The sequence below is a fragment of the Ogataea angusta genome, assembly GCF_019207475.1.
Source record: "Ogataea angusta isolate 61-244 chromosome Unknown 61-244_NODE_7_length_650817_cov_90.064852, whole genome shotgun sequence".
Taxonomy (NCBI): Eukaryota; Fungi; Ascomycota; class Pichiomycetes; order Pichiales; family Pichiaceae; genus Ogataea; species Ogataea angusta.
Window position 1 is genome coordinate 148,853 of NW_025065221.1, and position 12,183 is coordinate 161,035.

At 54.5% G+C, this 12,183-nt stretch overlaps 10 protein-coding genes across 10 annotated transcripts; 8 read left to right on the forward strand and 2 right to left on the reverse strand.

Moving 5' to 3' along the window:
• Positions 1-14: 14 nt before the first annotated feature.
• On the forward strand, positions 15-401 carry KL928_003497 (uncharacterized protein; the record flags this gene model as incomplete). Its single annotated transcript, XM_043204090.1, has 1 exon — positions 15-401. One exon carries the CDS (start codon positions 15-17, stop codon positions 399-401), a length of 387 nt encoding a protein of 128 aa, XP_043058939.1.
• A 98-nt stretch (positions 402-499) lies between these two features.
• On the reverse strand, positions 500-1,228 carry KL928_003498 (uncharacterized protein; the record flags this gene model as incomplete). Its single annotated transcript, XM_043204091.1, has 1 exon — positions 500-1,228. One exon carries the CDS (start codon positions 1,226-1,228, stop codon positions 500-502), a length of 729 nt encoding a protein of 242 aa, XP_043058940.1.
• Positions 1,229-1,288: 60 nt separating this feature from the next.
• Positions 1,289-2,256, forward strand: KL928_003499 (uncharacterized protein; the record flags this gene model as incomplete). Its single annotated transcript, XM_043204092.1, has 2 exons — positions 1,289-1,704; positions 1,779-2,256. The coding sequence occupies 2 exons, from the start codon at positions 1,289-1,291 to the stop codon at positions 2,254-2,256; spliced, it is 894 nt and encodes a 297-aa protein (XP_043058941.1).
• A 54-nt stretch (positions 2,257-2,310) lies between these two features.
• KL928_003500 (uncharacterized protein) lies at positions 2,311-3,194 on the forward strand (the record flags this gene model as incomplete). Its single annotated transcript, XM_043204095.1, has 2 exons — positions 2,311-2,411; positions 2,483-3,194. 2 exons carry the CDS (start codon positions 2,311-2,313, stop codon positions 3,192-3,194), a joined length of 813 nt encoding a protein of 270 aa, XP_043058942.1.
• Positions 3,195-3,582: 388 nt separating this feature from the next.
• KL928_003501 (uncharacterized protein) lies at positions 3,583-5,016 on the forward strand (the record flags this gene model as incomplete). The annotated part of the gene is made up of 1 exon (XM_043204096.1): positions 3,583-5,016. The coding sequence occupies one exon, from the start codon at positions 3,583-3,585 to the stop codon at positions 5,014-5,016; it is 1,434 nt and encodes a 477-aa protein (XP_043058943.1).
• Positions 5,017-5,086: 70 nt separating this feature from the next.
• Positions 5,087-5,953, reverse strand: KL928_003502 (uncharacterized protein; the record flags this gene model as incomplete). Its single annotated transcript, XM_043204097.1, has 1 exon — positions 5,087-5,953. The coding sequence occupies one exon, from the start codon at positions 5,951-5,953 to the stop codon at positions 5,087-5,089; it is 867 nt and encodes a 288-aa protein (XP_043058944.1).
• Positions 5,954-6,108: 155 nt separating this feature from the next.
• KL928_003503 (uncharacterized protein) lies at positions 6,109-6,917 on the forward strand (the record flags this gene model as incomplete). Its single annotated transcript, XM_043204098.1, has 2 exons — positions 6,109-6,297; positions 6,894-6,917. The coding sequence occupies 2 exons, from the start codon at positions 6,109-6,111 to the stop codon at positions 6,915-6,917; spliced, it is 213 nt and encodes a 70-aa protein (XP_043058945.1).
• Positions 6,918-7,714: 797 nt separating this feature from the next.
• Positions 7,715-8,692, forward strand: KL928_003504 (uncharacterized protein; the record flags this gene model as incomplete). Its single annotated transcript, XM_043204099.1, has 1 exon — positions 7,715-8,692. One exon carries the CDS (start codon positions 7,715-7,717, stop codon positions 8,690-8,692), a length of 978 nt encoding a protein of 325 aa, XP_043058946.1.
• Positions 8,693-8,728: 36 nt separating this feature from the next.
• Positions 8,729-9,808, forward strand: KL928_003505 (uncharacterized protein; the record flags this gene model as incomplete). The annotated part of the gene is made up of 1 exon (XM_043204100.1): positions 8,729-9,808. The coding sequence occupies one exon, from the start codon at positions 8,729-8,731 to the stop codon at positions 9,806-9,808; it is 1,080 nt and encodes a 359-aa protein (XP_043058947.1).
• Positions 9,809-10,498: 690 nt separating this feature from the next.
• On the forward strand, positions 10,499-11,665 carry KL928_003506 (uncharacterized protein; the record flags this gene model as incomplete). Its single annotated transcript, XM_043204101.1, has 1 exon — positions 10,499-11,665. The coding sequence occupies one exon, from the start codon at positions 10,499-10,501 to the stop codon at positions 11,663-11,665; it is 1,167 nt and encodes a 388-aa protein (XP_043058948.1).
• Positions 11,666-12,183: the final 518 nt, after the last annotated feature.

The window sequence follows — 12,183 nt, forward strand, 5'->3', positions numbered from 1 at the left end:
TCGTATACACCAAAATGTTGAACCTTGTCGCCAGGTCTTCAGTACGTGCTCGCCAAAATGCCATTGCTAACCCGCAGAAGCTTGTTCTCCGCCAGAACGCCAGATGCCTCTCGGTGTCGGCCGTTAGAAACAACCTCGTGACCGATCTCTACGTCAAGGAGCTGAAGGCTTTCAAGCCCACTCCTGCCTCTGCCGCCGACGCCGACGCCGCCACCAAGCCATGGAAGCTCCCACAGGCCGCCAAGGTCCCATCTTTGGAGGGCGAGGGCGCCGACGCGCTGGCCGAGTACGACTCCGCTAAGGTCGAGGTCGTCGAGGCCTCCGGCGAGACCGCTGCCGAGGAGTACAACCCAGACGACTGGTTTGTGTTTGAAGAGGAGGAGGAGCCGGGCCACCACTGAACTGCCCCGGACACCACAGAATTCATGAGTAGATCATTAGAGAAATACAAGTCGAGTGCCTATGTATGGTAGAATTCCATTTAATCGGCTGAAATTGCTTACTCTATCACGTCCCAGACGACACAGCCGCGGGAGACTGTCGCCCCCACCGCAGGGTTCTCCCCCACCGGGAACATGGAGCAATCGCCATGCTGTAGCACAGGGTTCCAACGGCCGTCGAAAAACGCCCTGACGACGGAGATTGGCGCGTCCAGGTTGTCTTTGTTCCAGAACACGCCCTGGGCCCAGTTCCCGACGCGGACGAACCGGCCCTCGCCGCCGCTTTTCACGTCGAAAAGCCGCGACTCGGCCGCGACGGTCGACGCGGCCTGGACCCTGTGTCCTGGCGTCGTCTGCCACGGGTCCAGCGTCACCCATCTCTCTTCGTACTGCTCCACTTTGCCCGACGCGGCGTTGTGCATGGCTCCCGTTTCGCGGCGAGTTCCGTCCGGCAACGTCTCGAAATGGCCGATATCTTTGGGGATCTCGCTTCTGAGTGGGTACTGGACGGCGTGGCCGGCCAATTCGCGTTTCCGGCACTCGCACCAGCGGCGAATATAGTCCGAGTCAAAGAAATCGTGCGAGAACTCGATCTGCGAGCCGTCAGGGGCCAGAAGCCGCGCAGAGCCTGCAAAGGCCCATTCGAAGGGGAAGTCGCCACGGGGCGCCAGCAACGGCCGCACGTCGACAAAGCGCTCGCTCGGCGTGCTGAGCACCATCGTCGAGGTCTTCTCGTCCGGCGTTGGAGACGACTCCCACGCAATTGACAGTCTTGCCGAGATGCTCATGGACGATCGACGCGAAATGCAACTAATATTAAAAAAATTTTAACCAATTTTCATCTCACCATGGGAAAAGGAGCTGCGAGGTTTGGAGGAAAAAGCGGGTTTCTGCCGAAACCACGGGACATTTTCAAACAGCCGTACAAGCACGTTGTGTACCAGAAAGAGCCCGACACGGGGTACGCCGACGGGATCTTGCATCCTCGCGGCACAACAAGAGACCTGATCCGTCCGCCGGTGGTGACGCCCGAGGAGCGTCTTTTGCGCACGGCCCGGCCGCCGAAACAGGCGCCGGACGAGTCTGCGCTGCAGAAAATGGCCGCCGAGCAGCGCGCAAACATCAAACAGGCCGAGCTCCGCAGAAAGTATCTTGCCGAGTCGTACCAGACAGAGGTGGGCCGTTTGGAGAGGCTGGAGGCCCAGGAGCGCCGCCGCGCAGAGGAGCAGGCCAAGGTGGAGCAGGCCGCGCGCGAGTACAAGGCGTCGCACGCCGAGGTGTACACGATGCCGACCGTCGAGAGCTATCTGGACGGTCCGTTCATACGGCCGCGCACAGAGGAGGAGAAGGAGGAGCTGAGACTGAAGCGGGAGGCGAACCGGCGGGCGCGGGAGCTGGAGCAGAAGCAGGCGCAGGCGGTGAAGCTGCTGGAACTGTACAATGCGGCGGCGAATTTCGCCGTGACGGAGGAAAAACTCAAGGAGATGGTGGACAGTGCGTTCTCGGACAGAAAGCTGCAGGCGGTGAAGGACATGCTGAGCGTGGATCTGAGCGGTCTGGGCTCGCAACCAAGCTCGGGCGAGTTCGACAAGACGGTTGCGGACGTGATTCTGGGCACCGTGAACAAGGGTCCGTCGCTGGACGCTGTGGAGGACACGCTGAGCGGCTTCAACGAGATGATGCTGGAGGTGGCGCAGACGAAGATGGAGGAGAAGAAGATGGAGCTGAAGCAGAAGGCGGTGGAGAAGCAGAGACAGCTGCAGCAGCTGCAGGAGGAGATTCTTCGCGAGCGGGAGCAGAAGCGCGAGGAGGGTGAGCAGAAGAACGAGTAGAAGCGGGTTGTACATAGGTGAACAGAGTTATTGGTATTATGTTCGAGCGGAGCTCTAGTTATACAGGTGTGATCTACAACGACTCCTCGTCGATGGCCTTTTGGGTTCTCTTGATCTTGAAGAAGCGGATGCCGCCCTCGTTGGAAGGCAGCGTTCCCTGGTTGGTGTCGTCGCCCGGAACAGGGCCAGACACGGGCTGCGAGAGCGGAGCGCCGGCGGGGCCGGCCTGGCTCATCTCCAGCTGGCGCTGCTCGCGGTGGATCTTGTACGCTCTGTGCATGCCACTGCAGCAGGTGAGGAAAAACACAATCAGCAGACACACCAGGGCTGCCCAGGCCATGCCGAGCATGGACGGGCCGACCTTGGAGGTCATGCCGGCGTCGGAGAACTTGTTTCTCACCATCACGGAGACGGCAGTCTGGCACGAGACACCGGCAGCACAGAAAAGGACGCTCAGGGACACAAAGAAAATGACCACCTGTTTCATGGTCCACCAGCAGAGCTGGAACAGCGAGCAGATGAAGCTGACGCCGGCAAACACCAGCGCAATCAGAATGAATGGGAACGAGAATCTCGAGAGGTAGTAGTAGGTATCTCTATTGGTGACAAAGTCCTGGGGCAACAAGGTGGAGTTTCCAAAGTTGTCGTACGGAGAAATAGGCTGGTCAGGACCCAGGTTTGTGCAGTTTCCGTTGGAGTGGGAGTCGTAGGTCTCTGGGTTGCAGATTCCCCAAAAGGTCCATCTGGAAATGTCTCCGTTGGCATTCAGGTTGGAGGTTCTGGCCTGGACCCAGTAGAACTGGTTGAAAGGGAAGGACGAGACCGAGCCGGAGAAGACAATGAACAGCAGGAGCAGGGTAGCACCGGCCAGCAACAGCAAAGTGAGCAGTCTGTTAAGAGAAGTGAGCAACATGGGAATTGAAATTAACAAAAAAAAATAAGAGCAACTTGTTTTAATATGAGCCTGTGAATTTCAGCTAATTATACCGAGACAGAAATACATAAACAAGACGTATGTACTATTTACTAAAACGGGGGAAATTTTTTCGAAAGAGATGGGGCCGTTACTGGATCGGGAAATGGGCAAATAGGAAGTGCAGTCGCCCAAAGCGGAAATAGCACAGGACAAGGGGAGCAAAGAGGCGGAGACACGCCACGGCTGAAGGTGGACAATAGTTGCTCTCGGGCGTGACGTGCACTATAATTGCAATTACGTAACAGGGGCCCAGTTGCTCGGGGTGTCGAAACCTTCCTCGCCGTGCTTAGCTAATCAGAGCCTTTTTTCTACATTTTTATATTTTTTTGTTTACATGGATATCATCGACCTCGAGTCGTCGGACCCCCGCGGGTCCCGCTCCTCCCACCTGTTTGTTTCCTCGTCGCCTACCCCCACCAGACGGCGGCTTCTGTCCGTCAAGACGCCCACGCCCAAGCTCAACAGATCTGCAGCCAAATCGTCTCCCTCGTCTCTCCCCAGCATCATCGAAATCTCCTCCAGCCCGCTCCCTACAAAACGCAAACGGCAGCCAGAAGAGCCGTCGTCGCTGTCGAATGCAATTGTGCTTGAATCGGGCTCAGAGTCCGACTCTGAGCCGGCCAAACGCACAAAAATAGCCCTTCCCAGCTCCCCGGCCCGCGCTGGCGACGAGTCGGTCCTGGAGCTGGATCCTGGCTGCCCGTCGGACGAGATCCAGCTGGGGAGCATTTTTGACATAAGCACAAAAACCGCCATCACCCCCTCGAAACCGAAACAGGCTGCCAGCGCTGGCCCTGTGGCCACGACGGAGGTGTCCGTCGGGGACCTCGACGCGCTGCTGGAGCACGCGAAAAAGTTCAAGAGCAAGGAGCTGAAACAGGTAAACAAGATGCAGCGGACAAAGGACGAGCTGCTGGCGGAAATGAGCGTGGAGATCGAGACGCGCCTGCACGCAAAACTGGCCGAGATCAACGCAGATTTCGACAGTTTCCTCGCTCCAATCAAAGTGGACACGGCGTCTCTGTATCTCCCGCTTATCCAGTTCAAAAGACAGGTCGAGGCCGTGTACCACGAGCGAAAAGGGACGTATGTGCCTGTGGACAAGTATATGAAGACAGAGGCGACCGTCGTGCTGTACTACGACGCTGCCGAGCTCGTGGACAAGATCCGAGACGACACGCTGCGCACGATCATTCTCAAGGTGAAGCGGATGCGCCAGGACGCGAATGTCGTCCTCATGATCAATGGGTATGAGCAGCACTTGCAAACGCTGCGCGCACAACATAACAGGGCGTTTGTGAGCCAGGTGATGCGGAAAATGGGCAACGACAAGACGCAGAGGGTGCTGGGCCCCGCCAACAGCGCACTTTCCGCGGAAACGGTGCGCAAAAAACTGGTTGAACTCGAGGTGTTTTTCGGAGTCCACATTTTCCCCATCAAGGGTCTGCGGGAGCTCGTGGACTGGATCAGGTCTTTCAGTTATACCATGGCACAAAAGAGCTACGACCCGCACGAAAGAAACCCGGAGCTCGCCAACATCGGCAATATCCGCTGCGGCCAGACGCCCGAAGAGTGCTACCAAGAATCGCTCAAACAATTTAAATACCTAGTTACGTCTTCAGCACGCACGCTCGCGAAGCAATACCCCACGCTCGTGCGGCTGGCCGAGAAGCTGCAGACCAGGGTGCCGGCGCTCATCAGGACCGACGTCGAGCAGAACCTCAGAAAAGTGTTCACAAGCACGAATCCTAACGAGTTGCTCGACTAGCCCGATTTCTTCTTCAAGTTCCGCAGATATTCAACTTTCGAATACGTTCTAGAGGTTAGTTGGCGCAAGTTTAAGATACTGACTTTAGGATTTGCAGGTCCTCGTGCGAGATCTGGTCCTTCATCTTCTCCAGTTGTTCCACGGCCTGGACCACCAATTTCTTCTCCTCGTCGTCAAAACTGTACTTGTGCGACATCAGCGTCGTCACAATGTTAGTGGCAGAGTCTATGCATCCTATATGGCCATCCACTTTTATCAAACTAAGCAGGGACTTGACAACCTGGTCCTGCTGCAGTTTTCCAAGTCTGGCCGAGTCGATCGGGGTGGATAAAGCAGCGTTCAGCAACGACAGCGCTCTCAGCTTCAGTTTCTCGCTAGACCTGTCGCTATTCAGAATCGGAGCAATAATATCCCATCCGTTATGCTTTTCAAAAGATTCCACGCCTTCCTTGTTGTGTCTCACGATATTTGCCAGGGCATAAATGGCTTTGAGATTCGTTTCGGGAGACTTGTCTGAAGCCAGTTCCACGAGCTTGGCCATCCCGTTCTCGCCCTCCGCATATTGGAGGAAGTTCTGCTGTGACTTGGGGTTGTTCTGCGTGGCCGTACCTATACACGAACAGGCCAAAGCTTGGAGTTTGGGCTCAGGGCTGCTGAGCTGCTGCAGCAACGGATCCCACAGCTTCAAATTCTCGATATTGTTTGCATTGTCGAGGTTTTCGATCAACATCTCGAAATTGTCGAAGGCAACGAGCTTGTTCTCTAAATCGATGTCGGGGCTTGTAATGACCGCCATATTTTGCTTCATCTGCGTAGGCTCGTCCACAGCCTGTCCGAATAGCTGAGCCAGGAGCTCAGGATCTGGCGCTGGGGTTTTGGCCCGCAATTCCTTGTCATCTGACTGATTCGCAATCGACCACTGAAGTAGTTTCTCCATGGCAAAATCTAGAATAAAATGAAAATTATTATCAAGGTTATTTCTCTTTATTTTGGTGCACAGCCATGAAGCACATTTAGAGTGGGCGTTTACCGGAAACTTAGGCGCCCACGTAAAAGGATATAAAAGCTGCAGTTCCCCCCAAAGATAACTTCATGGACAGAAGATTGCTCATTATTGGTACACCAGGTGTGCCCCCTTCAGGTAGCTCTCTGTTCATCACGGACGATACTCCCAAGCCACTTGTTTGGGAGGACTCCGTTTTCCTCGCATTGGAGTCCGAAAGAAGACACGTTTGGCCCAATGCGCTGATTAACTGGGTTTTGCAAGACAGATGGACAGCGGTCTAGTATCTGCAGGGTCTTCACGTGGACGTTGGACTGTGGGGCATCCATCGTGGCTTGCAAGAAACGGGATAGGTTTTACAACCTCATCCAGGGGTACTGAAAGGACCAGGAACCTGTCGACGTTGTGCAGATGCTGGCGCGGGTTTAATAACCGCGCGACGCTTTGCATGACATGGCACGAAGTACGGCCTTGAAGCTTGAATCGAGGTCAGCAGATATTGAATTCCCCTGAAGAATTGCTTTGCAATTGGTTGACGATGTCGGCAGCTAACTATAGGAAGCGGCAGTACAACCTCGGTGCGTTCTGCTGGAGGAGCCCCCTTCAACGTGAGCGTTGCCGCGCTTGCAAGATAATGCTACAATTGGATTATTTTTGTTGCAACCAGCTATTGTCTTACTAGATCATGCTCGTTCTTCGAACTATCGGAATATTGCTACAATTTCAATTTTCTAGATTCTGCTACCAAGTCACGTTTTTCACTTCTGAGAATAGCACATTTCCAGATTTAGAAATTCCAGTTATACCACACATAGAACTATTACCGACGGGGTAGGCCCGGGAACGTATGCTGCCATAGGTCGTCCGGCGCTAGGGCTCCACTACCGCCCTATGCTAGAAAGACGGGAAGTATACTTTCGAAACCAGGGGTGGATGCGGCTCTCCTGACCATAGGGGAGGGAGAGGGGCTACCCACCCCAAACAGGGAGGGCATATAAATTGCCTTCCCTCTATTTGAAAGGGGAGATATGTTTCTCCCCTTCTGTAGGGGGAACGCATTTTATATTTCTCCCTATTTGAAGGGGGGTGTACTTCTCCCCTTCTATAGGGGGGATGCGCTCTCCCTATCCATGTAGGGGAAGGTACGTTAAAATAAAGTATCTAAGCCTTTAAAAGTTCTATATCTCCCCTCCGCAGCATGGGCTGCGTCAACGTATCCCCCCATTAGGAGACCCGGCCATGTTTCACCGGAGGGATATACACCGGCAATTTCCAGTAGGAGAAAGCCGGCATTAGAGGCCTCCCGAGGGAGGCCAATGAATAGCTTCGCTTCGAATTGGGTAAAGTGTGACGGACCGTAGTGATGGCGAAAGCTAGAAATTTCTGGCCGTGACTATACACCAGAATCTCCCACGGTAGCAGACCGGTCTGGTGTATGGTTGGAGTGTGTGACACCACTGCTGGCGGAACCACGTTTACTTCGCCGGCGCTCGAAAACGGTGCAAAGTAAACATGGTTAACTTTATGGGACGAACACAGGACTATTTATATGCCATTAGTCGCCGCATATCATCAGCGGTAAGTAGCCGCCAGACATATTTACGTTGCCATGGCTACTCTCAGACGCTGGCAACACCTGCTTACGTGATATTGCACCTAGAAAAAAAAAATCACTATTTTTTCTACGCGTTCAATATGAGCTCAGACAACCTTCCGTGGGTGGAAAAGTACCGGCCAGCAAAGCTGGACGACGTGTACGGCCAGAAAGACGTGGTGCAGACGGTGCGCAAGTTTGCGAAGGAAGGGCGGATCCCGCACCTGCTGTTCTACGGGCCTCCCGGCACAGGCAAGACGTCCACCATCATCGCATTGGCGCGCGAGCTGTACGGAAAAAACTACAGAAACATGGTTCTCGAGCTGAACGCGTCGGATGACCGAGGAATCGACGTGGTGCGCGACCAGATCAAGAACTTTGCGAGCACGAGACAGATTTTCAACAGCGGGTTCAAGCTGATCATTCTGGACGAGGCCGACGCGATGTCGAACGCGGCGCAGAACGCACTGCGACGCGTCATCGAGAAGTACACCAAGAACACGCGGTTCTGCATTCTGGCAAACTACTCGCACAAACTGAACCCTGCTCTTCTTTCGCGGTGCACGCGGTTCAGGTTCTCGCCGCTCGCCGACTCGGCGCTCCAGGACCGTGTGGACCACGTCATCAAGGCGGAGGGCCTGAAAATCGCGTCCAACGCGCGCCAGAGCCTTCTGGAGCTGAGCGAGGGCGACATGAGACGAGCTCTGAACGTTTTGCAGGCGTGTGCTACCGCGGTCGAAACGGGCGAGGAGATCACCCAGGACATGGTGTACGAGTGTGTGGGTGCTCCGAGACCGCAGTCGGTGACGACGGTGCTTGACGCGATCATGTCGAACGACTGGATGGACGCGTATGCCACGATGACCAAGATCCGCAAGACGGAGGGGCTTGCTCTGGTGGACCTGGTGAGCGGCTTTGTGAGCGTGCTGGACAAGTACGAGCTGAAGCCGAGGACGCGGATGGCTGTTTTGCAGGGCCTGGGCGACATTGAGTACAGCATCAGCAAGGGAGGCAGCGATAAGATCCAGTGCACAGCCGTGATTGGTGTGATAAAAAATGCACTGGAAAACGAGAATTAAAAAAAAAAAAAAAAAAGAGATAAGAAAATAGCCTAGATGAAAGAGCGGATTGTTGTGATTGGCGCGGGCGTGATTGGGCTGACGACGGCGCTGGAGCTTTCGCGGCGCGGGTATCTGGTCTCCATAGTGGCCAAGGAGCTGCCGGGAGACGAGGCCAGGTTCTACACGAGCCCGTACGCGGGGGCGTTTTTCTACCATCTGGACTCGCTCGCCAGCAGAGGCTGGCTGGCGCAATTGCAGGACATCGCGTCGTACTACGAGTTTCTGCGCGTTGCCCAGGAGCCCGGCTCGGGTGTTTCAGAGCGCATGGCCGAGGTGTACGTGCCGCGGATGTCGATGAAGGAGACAGGCTACGACGGGCCGTGGTTCAAGGACCTGGTGAGAAACTACGAGGTGATCGATCCCAGGGAGTACCCCGTGGGCGCGGCCGGCGACGACATTGTTTTTGCGTTCAGATACACGGGGTTCACCATCAATCCGGTGCAGTATCTGCACTATTTGCTGTACCGGTGTGCTCAGAGCGGTGTTAACTATGTCAGACGCACGGTGGGCAGTCTGGAGGAGGCCAGGATGCTGTTTCTGGACGGCGACGACTTTGTCGAGGCCGATCTGGTGGTCAATTGCGCGGGAATCGGCGGGTTTGACCTCAACACCACCGATAGGCAGAACCGGCTTCCTGTCAAGGGCCAGACGCTGCTGGTGGAGAACGTGGCGCGCAAACTGACGATTGTCGAGGCAATGGACGCGGAGCATGCTGCCGAGTCGCTCTACGTGGTTCCGCGGGCCGGCTACGGAACGCTGCTGACAGGAACGTACCTGTACCACGATGATTCGCTGGACGTTGACGAAGAGCTGACTGAGAGAATAAAGAAGAGAGCTTTGAGGTATGCGCCAGAGCTTGTGGAGTCGGGCTATATGAGAAATCCAAAGCGGCTGGTTGAGGTGCGCCAGTTTGTAGGTATCCGTCCGGGCAGAGAGGGTGGAGTCAACGTTTCGAGAGACGGCTGGCGGATCCACAACTACGGCTCGGCGCACTCGGGCTACCAAAACTCCTACGGGCTGGCCAATCGGGTGGCCCGTCTGGTGCAGGAGGGGACTGTAAGAAGCAGGCTATGAAAATGCTAGATAACAGCAAATTGGCACTGTAGAACTGGTTTTTACTCTGATTACGAGCAAATCAATCAGACAATCTGGATTAGCGTTGAAATTTGTTTTAATCAGCTAATCAGGTATGGTGCTAGGTTGGGACGAGATCTATAAAATCGAACGGTCTCCACTGTACTCCACTGCCTGTCTGCGCTAGCACTATAAGAGGCGGTCCTGTGGTTACCATAAAAATCCAAAAATGCTGTCTCCCTAAAACAGTAACACCCACCTACCAGGCATAGCAATCTCTGAGCAGCACCAACATGTCTCAACGACTCATTGTCCTCGAAATAAACCGCTAACTGCTCGACGTGCTTCGTCCCGTCGCGACGATCGACGCTTCCAGCGCACGTGCCCCAGATATTCTTCGCCGCACGGTGGCACAAATTTAGCCTCGTGCGATAAATTTCGTACGCGTGCGGCTCAACACGTGGGGTGGGTGGTCACAAGACCATCCACGTGAGAGGCCGCTCCCGCAAGGTGGCGATCGCCGCAGTGCACTCCCCGAAGCGTCTGTGTTGCCTTTCTCAGCCTGCTCGTTTTAGTTCTTTTTGCTCTATATATTTGCCGGCTTCACCATTGTAAGCTGATTCGTGCATGCAACGCTAATTAAATTGCTTCCATCACGAATAATCCCACTACATTTCGTTTCCGATCGATATGGACGCCAACAGTTCTGGCCGGAGCTCTGACTCCAGCATTGCGGCCGCTGGAACAGGCATCCTGCCTCCACCGCCAGTGTTCAAGCCCACGTTTGTCCAGATGCAAAGAAGCAGCTCCTCGTGCAACATCTCGCCCACAGGGTCTGCGAGCACGTCCCCGAAAATGAGCGGCTCCAGCAACTCCAGCTACCTGACCTCGTCGTTTGTGTCGAACGACGAGTACAAGAACCGGCTGATTCGCCAGTCGCCGTCTATCTCGCCTATGATGTACGCCGTCGACGCGCCGTCGCCAGGACCGACCAGCCCGGCGCAGAGCAACAGCAGAAAGCGGCGCAAGTCGTCGGTCACCAGCAAAGAGGACATGGAGCGCAAGAAAAAAGAGCTCAGGAACCAGCACTCGATCATCGAAAAGAAGCGGCGCATCAAGATGAACAGGGAGTTCGAGGCCCTCAAGTTCCTCGTGCCTGCGTGCCGGCTCAACATTCTGAGTGGTCTCAACGAGAACAACTTCGACAACTCCAACATGATGCACAAGCTGACGATTCTGCAGAGCACGGTGGAATATATTAAATATCTGCATCTCGTGATCAAGCTGCTGAAGCTGCAGATGCTCACACCGGCAAGCACGCGCTCGTACTTCCAGAACTGGCTCGCAAAGAACGATAATCTCAAGTTTGTGGACTTCGATCTCGACCTGCAGTCCTATAGAAAAATAGACAACGACTTCAGCTTCGAGGACGCGTTCACGCGGGTCTGGAGAAACAACGGCGACATGCCGTTCGAGGACCTCGACGCGGTCTCAAGGGAGATAGAATCTCTGCTCAATCAGGACTCCGACGACAAGGAGGCTCCGGTTGACTTGCCAGACATACGAAACTTATCGGATCAGCTACCGACACAGCTTCCGAGCCCTATTGTTACCCCCGACATCGGCCGCAGTGGACTGCCTTCGTGTGTGCGTCCTGTTTCCTCGCTTTTGACATCAGAACGTACCCAGGTCTCGTCAAACGCTAAATTCAAGCTACCCCTGCCGGCGATCGTGGACGAGAAGCTGGCTACTATAAGCAGGACTGAGGACGAGATGGGCGAGCTGAACGCGTCGAGAGTGTTGATGCTGCTGAAGAGCGACGAGAAACGAACGAGTATTGAGAGTCTACTGAATTAGAGCTGAACTAAAGCTGACTAGAGCTGAAATTAATAGTGCGTGAAATTAAATACGGAATAAAATCAGAACGACGAATTGGGGCTCAGGACGATGAAGACGGTTATACCACATGGAAACAAGGTTTGTATCGTAGTCAGTACTCCTTCGTCCTCGGTTCTAGATGCTCAGACCCCCGTTATATACTCCCGACCCATCAAAAACATACAATTGGTTGCGTGGTCTAGTTGGTTATGGCATCTGCTTAACACGCAGAGGGTCCCCAGTTCGATCCTGGGCGCGATCATTTTTAGCTATCTGTGTTTTTCTCTTGCGAGCACATGATCGGAGAGCACCAAAAACTGACATCCAATCGGTTGCGTGGTCTAGTTGGTTATGGCATCTGCTTAACACGCAGAGGGTCCCCAGTTCGATCCTGGGCGCGATCATATTTTTAGCTCCTGTTTTTTGCCCCCATAAGCAGTAGTGTAATGTTAGGCTCGTTAACGTACTGGAGTCCCTTTTGACAAGCAATAGCGAGT